Raw genomic sequence first — 20,704 nt, forward strand, 5'->3', positions numbered from 1 at the left:
CGCTTATTTGCCAAAACCGGGACGCTCTCTTTTTCTTCCTCTCTTTTCTCGTATGATTCATACTCTCATTAAGACCTATTGACGACTACGCGATGGCCCCAATCAACTCCTCGCTCAATCCCCTGCGAGCGAGGTGAGCATCCAGCCCCGGCCGTACCGCTCAAGTCACCGTTGCCGAGCCAGTCAGTACGACGAAGGGCTTCCAAAATGCTCAAACGAACATTTGCAAATCAATGTGGCTCGTCCTGGGTTGTGTTCTAGAACGTAGAGTGACCTCGGACAAGAAACGTGGATGATGAGTCTCGAAACCTAGGGCGGCCCTTGATGTCGTCCATTTATCACTCTGTCAATACGGTCCTTGGCCCAGCCTTTGTCATCACTGTTGCTACCAGTTTCGAAGCTCGCGATTGCGTTTACAATTCAAGTCGGTTCTTATTTGCCACTCGTGCTTTCACGTGCTTCTTCTTTCCCTTGTGCTATCTAACGGCGGAACGGGGCCGCACCAGGAGGCGGCATCCCACCACGTCCATCAAAGGGGGCCCCGAAGACCATGTCGTTCGGGCCAGGGAAGCCCCCCATCATCATGTGGCCAGCACCCGGAGGGGGAGGGCCGCCTGCAAAAAAGCCTGGCGGAGGCTGCATGTTTCGCGGTGGTCCGGGGAGGTTGTCTGGTGGGAATACTCCAGGGGGCATGTTGGGAGGTTGGAACATGCCGGGCACTGGCCCGTTCCGCGGTTGACCCATCAGTCCCGGAGGCGGGATCATGGGTCGTTGCACAGGCGGCATCTGCTGACCTGGTTGCATGAACTGCTGCTGTTGCTGTTGCTGCTGCTGCTGCTGCTGCTGCTGCAAAGCGTGGTCCAGGCCAGGCGGCCTCTGCAGTATCTGTGTTGGGTGCATAGGCCGGCCGTCACCCTCAGAGTGTCGGAACTGCTCGTCGGCGAAGCCAGGTGGCCCCTGTGGGCGCATCTGTCGCTGCGCCGGGCCCCTCTGTTGTATGAATTCCGGCTCACGCTCTGGGAAATGAGGAAGGGAGGCTTGCCGCTGAGGCTGCGGCATGCGCATGATCTGTTCGATGCGTGGCTGCTCGGGCGGCGCATGGCGGCCGCTCTGCATGAGCTGCATGAGAAAGTCCCTGCTGGCATTCGACTGGTGATCAGCTCTGCCACTGCCCTGGCTCTGCGCAGTATGGCGGTGGCTGAGAAGATCTTGCAGCATCTGGTCGGGGCGAGCAGATGGGGGCTGGCTGGGCGGAGGCATGGGACGCGGCGCCAGAATCTCGGGTCCTCCTGGAGGAACAGAGCGAAGGCGGGGCTCCTCGCGGCGGTCCATGCCGTATGGGTCTGCTGGCTGAGGTGATACGACGTGAGCTTTCTGAGCGAGAGCTTGGGCAAGGTTCTGGATCGGATCTTGAGGCATGTTTTGCATTGGTTGCGGCGGCGGCTGGGTGAATGCACCGGCATTGGGCGGTGTTGGGGTGGAATGCTGCTCATTCTGGCGCGGTAGGTGGAGTTTCTGGAGCAAGGCTTGGAATGCCTCTTTCTCTGCGATGTTGTGCTGGCCATGCTGAGTGTCCAGGGATTCTGCATTGGGCGGCGGTGGTCCAGAAGCTGGTGTACTTGGCTCGGTCCGCCCGCGAGACTCGCTTGCTTGAGGGATGGCCTGGGCAGAGAAGAGGTTTGCGAACCTAGATGACTTTGCGGTTGGGGCATCGAAGCCCGCGGGCAATTTAGCTGTCTCGGGCTTGTCCCCCTCAGTGGCAGGCAGTGAGGCCAGTTTGGGCCCGGCGAAGGCCTCAAAGAACTTGTCAGGACCCCGCTCCACAGCAGGAGCGGACTTGACAGCCGGTGGATCAGCGAAGAATGCAGGAAGAGCGCCCGATGGTTGTACTTCCGCTGCTTTATCCGCAGGTTTGCCCCCTCCGCGGCTGGCCTTCATCGATTCCATGAACTTCTTCAGGTCAGCTTCGGTATGGCTGTGGGTTTTTTCTTCGACCGGCTCATCCAACCACTCTGGTTCTCGCTCTGAGGGACGCTGATCTCGGTCCTTGTCCCACCGGCGGTCGTGTCGATCGTTCCGGTCGCGATCGTTCCGGTCGCCTCGGTCGTTGCGCTCACGCCAGCTCTTTGCCTTGTCGATGCGCTCGCGGTTCGAGGGTCGCTCGGTGCCCTCGCTTGTCTTGTTGTTCTCCTTGAACCAAGGCTCTGACCTACCCCGGTTCAATCCGTTTCTGCGGGGAGCTTCGCCCTCCTCGCCATCAGTATCCAGGCCACGGCGTGGACGATCTCTAAGCGTGTCGTGGTCGTCGCGGTCCTTGGCCCGGCGGTCATCCTTCTGTCGGTCACCACCCATGCGGCCGGTGAAGCGCTCAGCACCTTCCTGGCCGAAGCTCTTGCGCGGCTTGACTGTACTCCATCCCTCACCATCACGATCGCCGTCCCCACGCCGCCGGGGGTCGCTCTGTCTCGCATCACGGAAGCGGTCGCTAATATCGTCGCCACCGATCTTGCCCCTGAGAAAGCGGTCACGGGCTTCAGGATCACGCGGGGTTCTCTCTGTACGTTCACTGTCACCATTCCCTCGCAATGTCGTGGAGGTGAAGTTCATCCTTGGAGGCCCCAGGATTATGCCATCGGAACCTTATTCACTACATTAGCCGGGAGGTCCTATAGAGCAGAATTCATTAGGGCTTATGCGATCGTACCTGCTCCATTTCGTGATACGTGCCGTTCTGTGGCAGGCCTGCGGGTAGGTTGCTCAAGGGGGGTTCCTCTGTCGTTGGTGATCTTGTTCTGTGGACGAGTTGGTTCTGGAGGCGGACTATGTGTCTGTTAGCTGGGGAGTGTATGTTGAGCCAGAAAGCTCTCTCACCCCATCCACTCGTCCCGTGGTGGTAGGTCCTTAGGCTTGACGCAGAGAGGGGACTCCCTCAAGCGAAGCAAGACCTCAGCTTCATATCGTATCGACACGGCCATGACAGCCTCTTAAAATGTATTTCGGGAATTGTGGTATCGTTTGGCCACCCCAGCAACATATAGGCAGGGGGGCACAGGTCGAGTTGAACTCGGTGAGGCTGGAGTGGATTTTGCAGCTAGGCGCGGTGAAGGTTGCCCGAAGTCGGGCTCTCAGAGAGGCGGCCACTTGAGGGCCAGTCTGTTCTTGGCGGGGCAGGTCTTGTAGCAGCAGTGCTTTTCTGGTGAGTGTGTCTCGGGGATTGTAGATGGGATGAAATGGTGATTGTTTTGATGGTAGGTTGTTGGCAGGCTGATGGAAGGACGTGGAGTGTCGTTGGCAGTGCAGCACCACCTGAGGTTGAGGTGGTTTGGTGCCAGGCAGCCAGGGAGATCGGTGTCGAGGGAACCCCGTGCAGCCTGTGAAAGAGGTGGTGCAGAGAGACCGGTCAGAGAGAGGTGGCTAGATCTGGGATATTGATGTTGGCAGAAGCGATTTGGCTTGATGTTGAGCTGTCGTTGCGGGTGGTGAAGTTGCGAGGTGGAGACGACCTTGCCTAGTGTGTGTCTCTGACATTGAAGCAGGAGACCGACAGCCTGCCAGCTCAAGTGAGGCCGCTCCATCGGGCCTAAGCGTTCCTCTTCCTCCTCCTAGCTCCTTTGAAAGTGGGGAGCCAGGGGCTTGGGCTACCCCACTTGTCTACCTGATGATACCTGCACAACAGAATAGTGATCTCACATGAAATATGTACCTGTACTTCAGCTACAATTGCTCTCTGAGTGCCCTTCACACACCACACCGTCCATGCCCACTACCAAGTGGCAACTTGTTCCTTTACAAAAATAGACAGTTGTGGTTGCAATGTCCAGGGCCATTCAGGACTGAAACATGATTGCATTTAACCTGCTCCCGTTCTTGGTATTATACTGTAGACTCGGACAAAGAATTCTGGGCCAATTCCATCGTCATGACCGTTATTCGCAGAGCATGGTGCACCAAAATTGACCCCATGGAACCCCAAGCAAGACTGGCGTCTCTCCACGGTGACAATGAGAACTTCTCCAGAAACCCCTTCAACGGCACTCCGCTCCTTGGACTTGGCACCTTTTTTCCGTCTCAATAACATACCGTTCAGTCCCTCCGTATGGTAGAGATACCGGTCCCTGCACGGATGGCTGGCTTGCTGGCCTGCTTGCTCGGGGGTGGCACCGAGGCTACCGGACCTTTGACCACAGCTTTGAACAACTTGAGCATTCGCTCTTCGAAGACATTGGGTGTATCAAACCGGCCTTGATCAAGCATCATTTGTGTCCTAGTGATTGGGTGCTCCCTTTCGCCGAGGATGTTGGGCATGTTGGGTGCACAGTGGGACCGCCATTCGGTTTCTTTGCACAAATGATGCAACTTGTCGATGCTGGACGATCCAAGTTCTTGACGGTAATGATCACCCAGGCCTGCGTACATTCCCTTTGTGGAGTCCGCTATATCTTTTCCGTGCCATTTTCCTGCGTGCTGCCCATCCAGCTTGATCATCTCTACGAGGTTGACCTCGTTTATAACGCCCGCAAGACCTGTACACTTGGACACCATCCACACGAGGGCTATGAGATCGACCATCATGCCCTGTTTGCCACTACCTCCGCCGATCGAGGTATGGTATCCGGGGAACCAGACTTGAGACACCTTCTGCCGGTGCTCATTGGCAGATCCTTGTTTCCACAGAACGGGCTTGAAATTATTGCGGTGTTCAGATATGGCGGCAGCGTGATAAGCATTGCGAATTCTCTGCCGTTTGGATACGTCCTCAGCGAAGCGGAACCTTGTACTCTGTAGGTTTGCCATACCAACATCCGGCATGCCAACAGAGGCAACCTTGTCGAAGAGGCCGAGGAATTCGATGTCCACTAGCACGAGGCCATGGGCATACGGTTTCAGATCTGCCCAAGTATCTGGTTTCATCTTGCCTTGATGTTTGATCCAGATTTGGACAATTTTGTGGATGATTTCGTGGTATTTCCCGTTTCCAGGACCATCTGAAAACCGCTGGTTGTTGAAAACTCCCAGATCGGCCACAAGAGCAGCGGTTATTTGTGCGATGTAGGCACCCCGGGAGAACCCAAACAGAAAGATTCTGTCCCTTTGTGGGCACACCATCATGCTGATATAGGCGTAGTTGATAGACACCAGCCTCGTGATCAGGTCATCACTCGGTGCCATTGCCTGGAAATCCTTTTGCAGGTCCTGGAACCAGCCCTTGGCAGTGCCGTCCTTTGTCTTGCACTCGCCACTGCTGCCAATGCCCTGTTGATAGGCAACTGCAACCATTCTATTCCCCTGTCTGCCTGACTTGACTAGCTCGGTGATCCTCGCAACGTTTGTCTTGTCAAGTTCGGGCTCCTTCAGCATATCGTTCCTGGTGCCGTCAACACACAAGACCCAATCATGTGGCATCCTGGGCATGCTGTCACCTGCTGCTTCGAGGCCATTCCGCTTAACGAACGCCTCCACAGAGTCGGTAGAGGCGGCCGAGTTACCGGAATTAACTGAGGTTTGTGAGCGGTCGCTCACCGATGCGGTTGTCATATGTCCATGGGCCCTAAGAGGTGCTGGTGATTTTGATGCTGCTGGCGAGCGGGAAGGCGTTTTGAGACCCGGCCGGATTTGTCCCTTCTGGGGAGGATTTGGCGATCCATTGGTCACAATATGCTCAGAACTCCGAAGCATTGCCTTGCTGTTCTGCTTCCCTTGTGGCCGACTCAAAGGGCTCTCGGCGCTTGGACTACGAGAACTTTCATTTTTAGGCTTCATACGACCGTGAGTATCACCAGAGGATGACTTCAAAGGTGTTGCTTTGGGCAGCCGAGTTTTCTCCACGGGTGGTAGGTCGCGAGAGTTATTAGAGCCTGTATCAAGAGAAGGTGGCTGCGGTGCAACAGCCTTGCGCCGAGTGAATATCTGGTCCGGGAATGTGTGCCCAGTGGTTCGAGCCCGACCAGGAATGTCGTTCTGGGCCTGACGAGTCTCTCCCAGAGTTATGGGCTGGCCCTGGGTCTTTCTGGGATTTGGGTCTCGGTCACGAGAGGATTTGCTTAGAGCTTGAACTGTCTGGCGGGTAATATGTTCTCCAGATTGACTGCCAAGTTGACTCGACGACATGTTTGTTTCTAGACCAGCGGTAACAAATTTGAATAGCTTTAGAGAAGTAGTATATAGAGAACTTCAACCTCTGAATTCTCGGTCTGTTGTAGATGTATATGCGGGACTTGGTGAAAAGGAGAAGGGAAATGGACCCAAAGACCTGATTGTTTGATCTTTTCATATAGCGTCTGGACATTATACTGGGATGCGACACTGTTGGCCCAAAACTTTCACCCGCAATCCTTGCAACATATTTCTAAACCGAAACTGAAACCCGTTTGGGTACAATTAACAGACATTGAGAGTCAAATTTCGGGCCTCGCGGCCCTTGACTAGGCCTTCAGGGGCCATGGAATGTGGTACGGCCTTTCAGTCCATCACACACATGGCCAGCGTCAGCCGGCCCAACCAAGCAGGTCACCTAAAGTGCGTCCTCACACTTATCAACAGCGTGGGTGTAGCTTGGCATGCGGTCCCGTGTGTGGCAAGCCGTGCAGTACCTATCTTGAGCTCGTGCTGAATTTACAGCTCTATCGAGTATCTCCAGCCACAGAATTGTGTACCATTGCATGAGAATTGAAACTGCAGCCCTCTCTTTTGCGGCAGTCAGGTATGAGAATTGGGGCGCCAAACGGGCAACACCTATAGAACAAAGTTGAGATGGAACGTCTTACTACCACGCTTATGCAGCTCAGCGCCTGTATCATCTCAAGGGCCACTGTACCTAAGTATTCAGCATCGTCGGATATTGCCAATTTCAACTAATTTACTGTCTTAAAAGTGACAGTCTGGTATTCACACAGCTCCAGCTCCTACATGCGCAAGACAGGGAAAACATATTGCTTGGGCGGGTATCTAAGGATATAATAATTTATATTATTATTATTAGGATACTTTCATTTTTTATCCCTATGTGTATAAAATAATATCATAGGTACTTGTGGCCTTAGCCTTACGACATATAGATAAGGCTAAGGGGTACCGTCTTAACGACGGCGTTAACTATCTCCTAATATATAGGATAAGAATAATTACCTAGGTACCTAGGCAATTAGATAACCTTACATTGTACAACCTCTAACAGAACAACCTCCTACAAGATAGCCTCCCATGGAATGACCTCCTACAGGACAACCTCCCACACAGGACAACCTCCCACAGGACAACCTCCCACACAAGATAACCTCCCACAGCACAACCTCCTATAGGATGACCTCCCATAGGGCAACCTCCTATAGGTAACCTCCTACAGGGTAACTTATTATAGAATAACCTCTAATAACTTTCTATGTTATAGCCTCCTAAATCATGCTATTATAAAATAAATTATAACATTCCTAGGGATATCAGGAACAACCCTCCACGGAGATAGCCTGCTGTTAGGGCAACCTCCGACTTTTATTCGAAAAGCTTCTACAAAACTTTTGGAAAAGGTGGCTCCGTAATTACATTTTCACATTTTCTTGAATCTATTGAAGTTGACTTAATGCCTTTGCACAGCATCCTGAATGCCACCATTGCTCCACTCAGAAACTCGTTCCTTGTCTGACGTTTCCCATGTCCTCCTCAGAAGGGCCTTGCAAATCTCACGCTCAGAATCGCACATGCCACTCCGCATCTCGAGCCAGCTCACGATACCAAATCTAGTGATGAGAGTTGTGCTCCCACCTTTGATGCACGTTGCCTTATAGACTATCCTCAGGATCTGGGTCGTGAGGCTCGGCCGCATGTACGGATTGCTTGCCAGGGACAGCAACCGCTCGAACAGGCGTGTATTGTGATACAGGGCCATGTCTGGCTCTCCTTGTAAGCCGTCCAGTAGATAAGAGAATAGCCAGCTGAGCTCGGAGTAATAAGCATCGTCGAGTTCTGGTCCATCTGACAGGACGTCGTAGACCAAAGGCATCCTGTCGAGCTTCCAAGTTGGGCCCTTGATAAGGAACTTGTTCAACTTTCCATACATGCAATGCAGAGGGTTCTGCAGCACTTCCAGCGCATTCCGTGTGAACGCCACGATATAGTTGGGTATCGGGCCTGTGTCCACGTGGCCTTTGCACGACTCAACAAGTTCCATTAGCAAAAGGAACACCTGATCTTTCTCTTCGTATGATGAGTCCTTGATCTTGGCAGCCATTTTCGCGATATTGACGAGTGCTTCTTTTCGAATGCTGGTGTGTTCCGACCCAAGTAAGGACGCAACGGACGCTGCATGTCCCTCCTCAACGAGCTCATCCGCCTCCTTGGTCGCCCATTTCGACAGTGCTGAGTTGTCCTGGGTCAAAGACGATGGGGTAGAAAGTATCTCAGCCAGCGCATCCTCTGACAAGAAGCTTCCTCCCTTCTGACTATCCTCAGTCTTGGCTGTGTGCTCATCTTCGCCCGTAGAGAAGTCTGCCCCCCAGCTCTGCAACTCGTGTGTGGCATTAGCTTGTTTTGTGTACTTCTTGATCAACTTCTTCCCACTGGGGTTATCAGAAAAGGCCAATTCGCACTTCTCGCGGAGTGCGTCGAACCCACTATCGCCGTTGCCCAAAGTTTTTGTGTGTGACATGTAAACAGCGACGAGGTTGGCCAGGACTGATATCTGCTCTTCTCCTGCTGAGCTGAGAACGAAAGGCAACTGCTCTAGTAGAGCAAAGGTAAAGGGGCTCAATAAGCCCGATAATGCGGTGACATCACTCTGCTCGACAGCGACATGATCCTGGAGCATCTCAAGATACTTAATAGGCGTCGTAGCACATCGAGATGTGCTGTTATCAAGCAGCGTCCACAAAGCATCACAAGAGGCAAGGTCTTGGGAGCCTCTTATGGAATGTAGAGCTGTCAGTAGCGGTAAGGAGTCGCCGCTCGCAGACTGAATAAGTTGGTGCTCTGCCGCAACAGCTCCAAGGGCAGCCTTAAGTCCTTCAAGCGATACACCGGTGGGAGCAGCCACGGAGACCTTCAACAAGGCTACGAATGGTGACACTGACAGCCCTTGAGCTTTAGAAAACCACCTCATCCCCGGAGAATACCCAGAGATCGCGAGAAGATTCTCCAGCTCGACTAGGCGAAGTGCTCTGTCTTCCGAACTCTCCTCGGCTTCATCTAAGCGTTGGATTGCGGTGATTAGTAGCGGTGAAACGTCGAACTTGGCCATCAATGCCACCTGGGGAATGACCTCGTAGTAAAGCCTTAGTAATTTGCTTGCTGCCTCTCGCTGAAGAAGGTCAGAAACGCCAACTTCTCGGTAGCAAGAAATGACTTCTTTGATACCCGGAGCTCGTTGACAGAACGCATCGACGAGCTTCCTCGCAGAATCGTCCCACATGGGTTTGCTTTGAGTCTTTGCCGCATCAGCATGCATCTTCAGGGCGTTCTGAAGCTTTTGTATGGCCATCACAAGTAGCCTGACGGCCACAAACGATATGAGCTCTGTCTTTTGCATCAGGCACTTGACAAGGATTTTCTGATCCATCGGGAGCGGTATTATGTTGTCTATGATGATTGATGTTGGTGGAGGGAGCAGGGCGTATCCATTCTTGTGGCCGAAGAAATCGGGCAAGGGCGATTGAATTGTCTTGAACAAGAATGCTGAGTAGCCAATCCACGTCGCCGACAACTTAGGTTCGAATGTGAAGGATCGTTTGTTGATGAAGTAGTGTGCAACTAACTCCGGGGCAGCTTCGAAAACAGTGACTAAGAGTTCACTGTGTTTCTGGTTCGACCAAGGACGTAAACTCGAGCTCTGGATAAAATCGGCCAAGATGATGTTACGAACCGGAACGTCATCTTTGAATCTGTTCAGCCAGGTTATGCTTTCCAATCCAGGTTCTACCTCATCCTCAGCCGAAGGGAGTCGAGCCGCATCTGGGTCAATTGTTCGTGGGTAGTAGCCTGACTGTGGCCTCAGAATGCCGGCTGATGGTGATGTACAGGCCAACATAAGAAACTCGTGGACTGCCTGTTCCACCGTTGGGCCAGAGCCCTCGGCCGCCGCGCTGTCATGCTTGTACTGGTAAAGTGATGCCAGACGCCCAAGAGTCGTGGAATTGAGCAGCTTGCTCTTCGAGTAACCAGCTAGTTTGCTGTCCTTGATGACGTGATTCCTCAGCGTTTCCAGGATCTCGAAGATGAGATATGGAGGGTCATCCAATAAAGATTTCATCAGTGCTGGGGGGAGCTCCCTTTGTGACAGGAGTTCGGCCTTCCCCTCTGCGGGCAAAAATTTGAGAGCGCTTAAGAAGAATCGAATAGCGTTTGTGCGGGCCGAGGGTCTCTTCACATCTTCAAGCCCAGTCCCAAGATGTTTGATACCCATATTCCGTGCTAGTGATTTGAAAGTGAGGCTCTGTCCGCGTAACATTGGTTTAGCCAGAGTCCCGCCATCAAGGCATATGAGCTCTCTGAGAAGCCTCAGTGTTGGTGAGAAAATGAACTCTTTGCCTTTGTCGGCCGACAAATTCCGAGCGATGAGTTCTTGCTGTCGTGGCTGCAATAAGGTACGGCCAATGCTCAAGCCGAGCGTCGTGAAATCAAGCCGCTTGGATATGAATTTGATGAGCAGATCGAGAGTCACTGCAACTGCTGACATGATGTTGTCGTGATTTGCATGAGCGGCGAAGCTCCAGGTCTCCATAATGTCTGATAGACAAGTTGCCTCGAATTCACCATCTTGTCGTTTAGCTGACTCGAGGTATTCCCTCAAGATTTGCACCTTGTCATCATCGGCCTCATTTTCGGACGACAGCAGCCCGTCGAGGAAGACCTTGAATGATTGTAAGCCTACGAAGGTGTCAGTGAGTGAAGCTCCATCGAGTCTCATGATTTCTGGTTACCGTGTCTTGCTTTCTGCAGGTCCTGATCGAATGCGAGAAGTTGCATAAGTTGCCGGCTCGTGTGGATCTCCTCGCTCGTTGGTGCCTCATGGACGACCTTCTGCCGTTTGTGCGGATTTGACGCGTCCGCCGTCCCTCGAGCCCTCTTGCCCATCTTGCCTGAATGTCAGAATCACGACCTGCAAAACATTTGGCGTCGTATTCCCAGTGCTTGCGATGCCCACAAGCACCCTAACCGATCCCAGTGATTGAATCGCCTTGAGTCTTGGCCTGCGTGAAAAGTTGTCCTTGAGCCAGACAGCCAGAGGTTGACCGTCGGCGCTTGGTCGTCCGCCCTTCTCGCCTGGAAATTTGGGATTCTGCCGCTATCGATAATTGACCGCTTTCCTTTATCAGCTTATCGGGGCCGCTAGGGGTGCAAGTCGAGGGCCTGCAGCAACCCGCCGCCTGCAACCTGCGGGAGGTTTTCCAAGGGAGTGATAAATGATGGATGTTGTCCTATTGAGAAATTGTCCTATAATTTAAGTCTACTTCATAGTATACTTGTGGGAGTCACTCTAGGGTGCAGTCATGTAGTAGTGTAGTTGCGTGGTTGATTAAGCCATGGAGGGCTAAGGTTCCAGATTCAGTACCTAGGTGCATACCTAGGTATGTAGGTGGTTGAGTGGCTGACTAAGCAGAGGACCAGTTGTCCCCCTAGTTGTCTTGCTTAATAGGATGTTCTTATACAAGGGATTATTGTAAAAAAAGATTAGGAGGTAGGAGGTAAGGGTTTAGGTAGCTGGGAAATAGAGAGGCTAAGAAGGGAAGGTTAAGAAGGGGAGGTTAAGAAGGGGAGGTTAAGAAGGAGGAGGTTAAGAAGGAGGAGGTTAAGAAGAGGAGGTTGAGAAGGAGAGGTTAAGAAGGAGGAGGTTGAGAAGGAGAGGTTAAGAAGGAGGAGGTTAAGAAGGGGAGGTTAAGAAGGAGGGGATTAAGAAGGGGAGGTTAAGAAGGAGGGGATCAAGAAGGGGAGGTTAAGAAGGAGGGGATTAACTTAGAAGAAGGAGAGGGCGACATGTAGAAGGCATCGTGTAGGAGATGAGGAATTTACCATGGGAGTTTCTTCTACTCGATGTAGATTCAACGTTGTTGCTGCGTAGTGGAAAAAGTAGAGAAGCTCCAGTTTACTACCCACACAATCGGCCAGTCAGTCTATTTCAACAGCACCAGCCTAAACGAAACTTGAAACAACTTGGAGGCAAAAATTGCCAGCGTGGTTTGTGAGCCAATGTATTTGGTATTTCCGATATCACATGCCATTCATAAAGTCTGCACTCTCCATGCCCCATTATCCGCTCTGTTTAAATGGTGCCTTACAGACATCTGTATACAATCAATTGATGACTCCCATTATATCCCCGGTCACTTGGATCCTGAAATTTCAACACTTTCTCTCCCCCACAGCATATCCTGAGTTGAAGCTTAGATTGACTAGAGGTGCACCGATCACTGTCGACTCGCTCACAGCATGTCGCTTTGTGGCGAGTTCTGGACATATGCATTTGCCACCTTGGACCCAAGGCCAAAGTTCGGATGCGACCACTGTGGTAGATTGTCCCGAGACCTGCTGCCCGTCAAGCGAGAGCGAGTCTGCTGTGCCGGGCGCCTCACCATATTTTCGAGGAAGAACGACCCTTCGTCATGCTCTGGGACGAGGCCGTTGTCCTCCATGTCCTCATCATCGGAGGTGAAGGGCGGCAGATAGGATGTCGGCGCTGACGGCGAGGTCACAGAACGCGAGTGGAGGCCGGGCCGGCTAGAGGCCGTCGAGAACATGCCCAAGTTCTTGTCACGCACAGATCTTTCCGCGAACCCATTCTGGAAAGATGCATTACTCCCGGCCGCGCTCAGGATCGGCAGAACTTTTTCGTCATAGAGTTGAGCTCCAGACTCGGAAAAAGTATCTGGTGTGTATTCCGTGATGGTTCGGGAAGATCGTCCGTCGCTTGGTGGGCTCGTGGACAGGTCGTCGAAGAAATCATCGAGACTGTCGAGCTTAGACGCCAGGTCACCAGGGCCAACTTCCCCACGGACCTCGTCCGACATCATCGTGTCCGTCCTGTCGGTGCTGGGCAAGTATCCGTAGGGGAACTCATCCGCATGGAACTCCACATCGGGAGTTGGTGCCGATTCCATGGCCACGCCCTCGACGCTCTGGCACATGTAGAACGAAGCATGGATGTTCGCCCGCGTGGAATCCGTCTTCTTGGCAGGCACTGGGATCGCCCAGCCAGATTCCTCCGGTATACCGAACAGGCTCTGGGCCCTCTCGTACTCTTTGCGGACCGCTTTGGATGTGGGACGCGTCATGCTCATCCGCAAATGATGTTTGTCCATTGACGATCCCGACATAGTCATGATGCTGTCCAAGACATCTAGCGCTTCCATGCAAAACTCCGTTTGTAGCAGCCTCAGCAGGGGCGAAATAAGATCTGAGCCATGGCTCGCCATCTCGGGTTTCCTGAGGTCAATCTCGGGGATGACCACACGCAGAATGCGCATAGTGCATGTCTTTACCCAGCCGGATTTGTTCGTCAGCATCCCCATAAGGGTTGTGATCAAGGCAAAATCCAATCGCGGGAGGAACGAGTCCTTCAAGGCCGCAAACATTCGAGTCACGAAATCTTTGGGCGCATCGTGGTGCGGTGAGAGGTAATCGTTCAGAACCAGGGCCACAGTCGACAATCCCTGCGTCACTGCAACTTGCAGAAGTGTCTCAGCAGTCTGCGCCACATCATCGCTCGGCTCGCCTTGCTCCAGTGCGTGGACAAAGCGAGGGAAGTTGGCAATGATGGCAAAGAAAATGCGGTTGTCATCTCCGATCAACGGGTCGGCTGGCAGCGTGACGACCCTGTTGATGGTTTTGAGGGTCGCTTCGAGGCACATGGATGATCGCAGGCCTTTGTAGAGTAGCGGCTGCAGTCCTTCGAATGCACCCTCCCATTTAGACGGCTGACCGTCCATTAGCAGTCGTCGGGCACTTACTTGTTGAAGATCGACCTTGTCCATGAACTCGTTGAGCATTTCTACTGATTCAAGGAACTCGCGCTCATTGATGGATTCCATGCACGCGCAAGTTGTCCAAAACAGTTGCGGAAATGTCGTCAGCTTTTCCGCTTCAAGCTTGGCAATCAGAGTCTTTAGGGTCGTCAAGATCTCCATGGCGAATGATTGGATTTCGGCATCCTCGTCAGCAACGGTATTTGACAGCCTAGCGAGCATGTCGCCCAGCATGTACTGGTCCAGCGAGGTCAATATGCAGCGGAATATCTGGAAGGAGCGGCAAGCCAGATGTCGAACAGGGCATGTCGTTGCCCATGTAAGAGAGAGTCGACTCCACTGCTCCTTAATTCCTGGGAAGGTGATTTCGAATGTCTCCACAATCCTCTTGGTCAGGAACTCCATACTCGGAGGAACCTTGGTGTCGTGATCATTGACCTTGCCATTGCTGTCCTCGTAGCTCCAAACCACGGAGCGATCATGCCGCCGGATCAGTTCAATGAGGTCCTCGATGGGTTTCTTCAACTCCTCCGGAGACTCGTCGTCAAGCTTTGAGATGACCAGTTCGTGGATGAGGTGAACAAGCATCTCCCGGGCTTGTTCTTGCACCAGAGGAGTGTAGTGGTCCCACAGGACAGTGACCACCTGAAGGAGTACTGGTATATTGTCTTTCTGTAGGTTGACGGGGGATACCATCAGGTCCACCAGCAATATGAGTGAGAGCTGGCCAAGGGAGAAGCCGGCTTGTTTGGTACCGATTGGGAGAGCGTCGGTCAAGTCAGCACAATAAGGGAAATGGTTGACGTCGGAAGGGGGTGGTGCCGTTTCCCGCTTTTCGTTTGGCACCATTGCTTTCGGGTTGATCTGGAGCAGTAGAAACTCGACTACTTTGTGACCAGGGTTGCTGTTGGTGCTTGCAAGGAAGACTACAATCTGCTTGGCGTATTCGACGAAATTCTGCTCACGCCGCTCAAGGCACAGTGACATGATGAAGTCAAGCACAAGGCGCACATTACCAGGGTACGGTCCCGTGGCGAGCGCTTGCCAGAGAGCCTGCACTTCATTGTGCAGCGCAGCGCTCGATTTTATGGTAATCTCCAACAAATTCGCCAGGAGGACGTAGGACTGACCAGTCGGCCCGCCATTTGGGTCCACTTTCAATTCCACTGACTGGATCCAGGGCAGTATCACGGCGATGACGCTCCTCTGGTTGACTGGCTGAAGGTCCTTGAAGTACAGCGTGAATTCGGAGAAAATGTAGAAAGCTAGGTCTGTGTGTTGTTTCGACAGTCTTTCGGAGATCTTGTACTGAGCCAGCTTATATACTGCTTTCGTCTTGTCAGATATACTGATGTCAAAATCCTGGATCTTGGATGTCTTGGCATGAAGATGCCGTTCCTCGATGGCATGGAGAACTTGTGCAGACCGGGTCCTGATATCGCTCTGATCGTTGCCCAGGGTGAATAGGCACAAGCCCAAAAGCTTCCAAAAGGGAGAGGGATAGTCGGGGTATTCGTGGAGAACTTGAGTTACCACAGTGAAATAACTCTCGAGGACCTTGGGGATGTCGGTCAGATAGCAGCGTAAGATACAGTGCTCGAGGAGATACGGGAACTCCTGGTTGTAAACGATCAGATTCTTGAGTGCTCGCCTGCCGATCAACTTCATCCGGTCATTGCCATTGCTGAAGATCGTTTCGACCCACGCCAGCATCCGCCGCACGTCAAATTGCAAGGCCACGCCGCTTTCTGTCGTGACGCTGATGGGGCCTGCGCACAGCGCTGCCATGGCGCTTAGGGCAGATGTTCTCAAGTTGCGCTTTTCAATTTCCATGGCAGCCGAAGCTGTGTTCCTTTCGCCGAGGTTCTGTTGGTCGATCATCGACTGTCTCATGTTGTCCTCTCTTGCGCGAATCTGGGATTGGTTTGGCGAGAAGCCACACCACTCCTCCATCAACGCAAAGGCTGACTTGCGAGCCTCGAAAGTCATCCATCTTGACGGGTCACTCGTTCTGTTGATTCCCTCGAAGAGCTCTTCCATCAATCCACAGTAGTGCCGGCGAAGCTTTTGAAACTCCCAGTCCATATGTACCTCTCCATCCATTAGGAACAATTTCAGGTCTTTCGCGTAAGAGACGAGATTGTTGAGTATCCACTCATCTTGGTAGACCTCGGGCTGTTTCAAAAAGTGGGATGTGAGTTTGTAGACATGGGTAATCTCAGTCCTTAACAAGTCCATCTTTCGATTTCTGCGGGGACTGCTATTTGTCCGCTGATGAATGCGTGCTCTTGCCTCATCATTGCACCGGGAAGCGTAGCCCTGCAATTCCTCGAGAAGCGTCCGATAGATGTAGATGTTGATAGAACCCATGGCAGTTACTACGGCCTCCCGAACAGATGCAGATGAGACGGAGAGCAGTGGGTTGAGATACTTGAACAGAGTCCTTGCCGACACAATTTTGTCGGTCGACGAGGCCAAGGAGCCCTTCCGCAGGTGCTGATTGCCGTGCAACGGATTAGACTGCGGGTTCCCGGGGTCCGCCAGCGTGGTACATGCAAAGACCAGGAATAGTTTCCACTGTTCAATCAAGACATCTGGCTGCACGGTAGGTGTGCGACCAACAAAACGCGCACTGCCAGGGTCCGATCCATAGTAAAGGCCCCGAGAGGGTTCAGAGAGGAGCGTGATTGTTTTGTACATCTGGAGAATGCGATTGCAGATGAGGTCGCGCCCGATGGTGACGGTGAAAGGGCATTTCTCGTAGGCGAGCCGGATGAGATTTGGAAACAGTTTGAACCAGAGCGTCGTGTCGTAGGAAACGTCGCTTGTACAGAGCTCAACGAGGGCACTCTGGCTGTTGTTGTCTTGCATTCCCCTTTGCATACGGCTCCGTTCTGCTACAGACAGTTGGTCATCCTTGAAGCTCATGACTTGCACGGAGTCATTCTCAAGAATGTCAATCAGCCTCAAAGTGTCCTTCTCCGGGCTCGTCGACTTGCCAAGTGCCACGTCGAATTCAGTTATCAGCCGCAGGACCGTGATGGCGAAAGAGCGCACAGTTCGAGATTGTGAGCAGAGGAAAAACAGGCCGTGCGCTTCGATCTGGTCGACCTCGGCCCAGATGCTGGAGATGTCCAGCTGAAGGCCTCTTTTGTCAGCAGCGCTGTTTTCGCCAGCCTCTGCGACAGCGTGCCTCTGTTTTCGCTTTATCTCTTCGATCCAGATTTGCAGCAGCTCAACATAGAGCCTCAAGGTGTTCTCGACGTGACCAGGGCCGAGCATTCCACCGTCTGACATTGTTGAGTACCTGTCATCAAAGTTAAAGATGAAACGGGAAAACCCAGTCGCCACGGGTTGTGCATAAGACTGTCGTGCGATGGCTTTCAGAGACTGGGCCGATGAGTCGGCGATACTGTACTGCAGATGGGCAGTGCCTGTACAGAGTAGGTTTATAAGTGAGTTGAAGGGGATATCTGCGGATAGACAGCGCGGGAGGGCTTGTACGGCGACATGGAGAAGTTCGTAAAATGCTTGCTTCTGTTCCTGGGGGCTAAGGTGGTCATCGCGCCGGAAGTTGAAAGTCTCTGAGATCGGGGTCTTTGGCCCGGGGCTGCTGAACTTCTCCTCCAATGCAGCCTGGCCTCCGAATGTGTTGTCACAGATCATCGTGATTTTGCCCAGGATCTCACAGAACTTGACATAATATTCCCGCACGGCGTCATTCAGCAGGTGACTCAGGACCGGGCTTGTCTGGGCTTCGCCGCCGGGGGATGCCGCAGACGGTGTTGTCATAGAATCATCCCTTGGGGAGGCAATGATGGGCGATGTGGGCAGGCGATCTGGTGGAGGAGTCGAAGCAGGATAGTATTGTGGAAATGGCGGGCGGCCTTCCTCGCCCTTTTCCAGATCCGATATAACAACCAGGAAGGACCTTATACCAATGACGATCTTGTCCGGATCGAGGTTTTCAATTTTCAGATCCTTGTTTGAATTGAACTGTTCAGCGTTGACAAGAGGGAAGATGAGGTTTTTAAAGCAGTACTCGGGTTGCTTGAAACCGATTATCCGGATAATTTGTATGAGAGGATCCGCAACAGAAGTGTCACTGGCAAGCACGGGGCGTCTTCCCGGGGGCAACACTAGCTTAAGAACCTCATCAAGCTTCCTGATTGTGCCCGTGGCGGTGTCAGTCGTCCGCATCAGGTACGTCCAGACAAGTCGTGACAGGACCTGAAGGCACACGGGCCTCGCGTAACGGTCCTTGAGCTTTGTCTGCAGTGACAACACGAGCTGAAGCCACTGCGAGGAGAAGGTCTCGGGAGGCGACACGCAGAGCATAGTAGCGGTCAAGGGGAACGCAAATGCCCAGTGCCGCGGCTTGACAAATATTTGCCCAAGACGTGGGCTGATGTTGGCGAGGACTTCGGCCCACTTTGGATGGCTGAAGTCGTTGTTATCGGCCTTGGCAGCGATGGGAAGTAAAAGCATCTCCAGCATTTGACAGAACGCAGACTTGACCTTCTGGCCGTGTGACCGGCCGAAGAGCCTGCCGAGTGCAATCATGAAATTGCAAGTCTGGTCCCAGGCACCGGGGCTGTTGACCTTCAGTCTCAGATGCTTCATCCCACCGAGGACCAGCTCGATCTTGCCCTCCGTAGCATCCCGGCTCGCGGATATAGGACTCTTGAGAACCCCATGCTCTTGGAGCGAGCGGTCCAGGTCGGTGATGAAGCGCTCTGTGACGCCTGCAAAATTGATGTCGCTCATGACCCCGAGAAGTTGGGCGAAGAGGTTCCAATTTGCCAGTTTCAACGGCGAAAACATTAGCTGTTCGGTGTCGGCGATCTTGAGCTGGCTGAAAATGATACCCTCTAGCTTCTCCTCCATTTCAGGTGTGATAGACGAGAGAGTGCTCTGGCCAATGACCTCGAGCAAGACACGGCACAGGATGTATATGGAAACCAGAGACCGGCGTTCGGCTTGAGCTACGAATTCCTGCTTCGACGTGACAGATAACTGGCCATTTTGCTGCAGAGCGTCCCCAATGGCGCCTCCGTTGGGCTGTACCGGTTCCGTATTCCTCCTCTGTAGAGGGCCGGACAGGGTCTGTCCCTTGAACGCCGAGCGAGCCTCGTTTGCGGCATCGCTTTTGCTTTTCCTCCACAGCATCATGGAATCGATGAGCGCCTTTGGTTTCGGGCTGGCAATGTGACCGAGGGCCACTATGCTCTGGTCGAAAGCGGGATCCACACCAGGGCCGCATATCTGCTCGATTTGGGGCTCGGGCTCGAAAGGCACAGTTATGGACTCATTGAGCTTCTCCTCGGCCTGGCCGATGAACTGGAACCGTGTCAGCGTGCGCCTTACCGCCAAGTGGGTGACCACTGTGCCATACCGAGGTGAACAAGACGTGGAGGGCAAACTCGCCCACAGTCTTTTGCTCGTCCCTGTGGTGTCTCGAAGAGTGCGAGTGGTGGTGCGCGTGATCGCGCTTGCCCTTGCCGCTGTGCATCCTTTCCACTTTTCTCTGTGTGAAGGAGTTGGCGCTTGGATCTGTCGCCGACGAGGTCCGCTCCGGTATCTGGGGGCCGGGCGTCAACGATGCGCCTGACATTGCGGTAGAAGGGCGAGAGGCGAGAGAGTTGTCTCCATAAGGGTGCATCTCAGCCCGTTCGGGGGTGAGCCCAGCGCCGGCGGCAGCTATGATCTGGGGACTCAGTGGGCTAGACGAGGAGCTGGCACGACTCCCATTCCTCGAGTGTTGTATCCCGTGCACGATAGACGTCTGTCGGTGGTGACCGTAGGTGCCCCTCGGATCGATGATCCGGTCGAATGCGCCGGCGAGGGCGGAGCGAGAGGCAGGCGGCTGTCCGCGCGGTGCAGAGGAGGGGGAGTGCTGCTGGGAAGGCGGTTGCTGGTGTTGTTGCTGGTGGTGGTGGTGGGACTGCGGCTGCGGCTGCGGCTGCGACGGGGAGCTGGTGGGCTGCGCGCCAGCCTGTAGCTTCTCCAGGGAGGACTCGCGGGAATGTGCTATGTATTGTGCTTTCTGGGGGTCCAGCGCGCCAGAGGTCACGGTCTTGTCCCAGTCCTCATCCTCCTCGTGTATTGGCGACCGGGGCGAGAACTTCAGAGCATCGTAGGCATGGTCGGGCAGGGTCGAAGAAGGAGCTACAGGGCAGCTCTGGTCAGCGACACTGTAACAGGCAGTCGGTTGCAACCGGCGCCCCTCGAAGATGCAACGCGTGCCCGCGGCGGGTGTGAGTGGTGAGGAATAGCGCGGAGGTGTGATGTGCAACGCGCAGTGTGCAGTGGCAGTGGCAGTGGCAGTGGCAGTTGGGAGTGTGGTGTCAGGAGAGTGCAGCAGGGATGGGCCGAAGCATTGGAAACAGACATGCTGCCGCCTCGAAATGGTTCGTTCCCCTCATTTGGCAGTGTTGTGAAACAGGTGAGAGGCTCGGATCGAGCACAGATGGGATGGGCCCGCCACCCGGGCTGCCGAGAGCTGGTGCTGGCTGGGAGGCGGGAGCTGAGAGGTGGGAGCTGAGAGGGTGCTGGAACCTGTTGTTTCACGACGGACTCACCCATGCTGGGCCTGTCTTCCAGGCCCCCTCTGTACAGGGCATGAGACGGCCTTGATGAAAGGATAGCACACCCCGGCCGGACAGAGAGATATGTCGGCCGTGGAGTCTACTCAGTAGTCTGTCTACACGGCGGCAGCAGACACGGCGATTACCTACTTGCCTAGTCCGGGTGGGTAT

At 53.5% G+C, this 20,704-nt stretch overlaps 4 protein-coding genes across 4 annotated transcripts; all 4 read right to left on the minus strand.

The window, feature by feature from the left end:
- Window positions 1-480: 480 nt before the first annotated feature.
- Window positions 481-2,975, minus strand: KVR01_003150 (uncharacterized protein; the record flags this gene model as incomplete). The annotated part of the gene is made up of 3 exons (XM_044785645.1): window positions 481-2,639; window positions 2,705-2,820; window positions 2,872-2,975. The coding sequence occupies 3 exons, from the start codon at window positions 2,973-2,975 to the stop codon at window positions 481-483; spliced, it is 2,379 nt and encodes a 792-aa protein (XP_044648165.1).
- A 1,108-nt stretch (window positions 2,976-4,083) lies between these two features.
- On the minus strand, window positions 4,084-6,108 carry KVR01_002009 (uncharacterized protein; the record flags this gene model as incomplete). The annotated part of the gene is made up of 1 exon (XM_044790360.1): window positions 4,084-6,108. One exon carries the CDS (start codon window positions 6,106-6,108, stop codon window positions 4,084-4,086), a length of 2,025 nt encoding a protein of 674 aa, XP_044647024.1.
- Window positions 6,109-7,527: 1,419 nt separating this feature from the next.
- KVR01_002674 (uncharacterized protein) lies at window positions 7,528-11,192 on the minus strand. The gene is made up of 2 exons (XM_044793493.1): window positions 10,908-11,192; window positions 7,528-10,854 (listed from the first exon to the last, which is right to left on the minus strand). The coding sequence occupies exons 1-2, from the start codon at window positions 11,059-11,061 to the stop codon at window positions 7,574-7,576; spliced, it is 3,435 nt and encodes a 1,144-aa protein (XP_044647689.1). The 5' UTR covers window positions 11,062-11,192; the 3' UTR covers window positions 7,528-7,573.
- A 968-nt stretch (window positions 11,193-12,160) lies between these two features.
- KVR01_003184 (uncharacterized protein) lies at window positions 12,161-20,482 on the minus strand. Its single transcript, XM_044781373.1, has 2 exons — window positions 19,342-20,482; window positions 12,161-19,286 (listed from the first exon to the last, which is right to left on the minus strand). Exons 1-2 carry the CDS (start codon window positions 19,606-19,608, stop codon window positions 12,408-12,410), a joined length of 7,146 nt encoding a protein of 2,381 aa, XP_044648199.1. The 5' UTR covers window positions 19,609-20,482; the 3' UTR covers window positions 12,161-12,407.
- Between the last annotated feature and the right edge of the window lie 222 nt (window positions 20,483-20,704).

The sequence above is a fragment of the Diaporthe batatas genome (assembly GCF_019321695.1).
Source record: "Diaporthe batatas strain CRI 302-4 chromosome Unknown Contig00003, whole genome shotgun sequence".
Lineage (NCBI taxonomy): Eukaryota > Fungi > Ascomycota > Sordariomycetes > Diaporthales > Diaporthaceae > Diaporthe > Diaporthe batatas.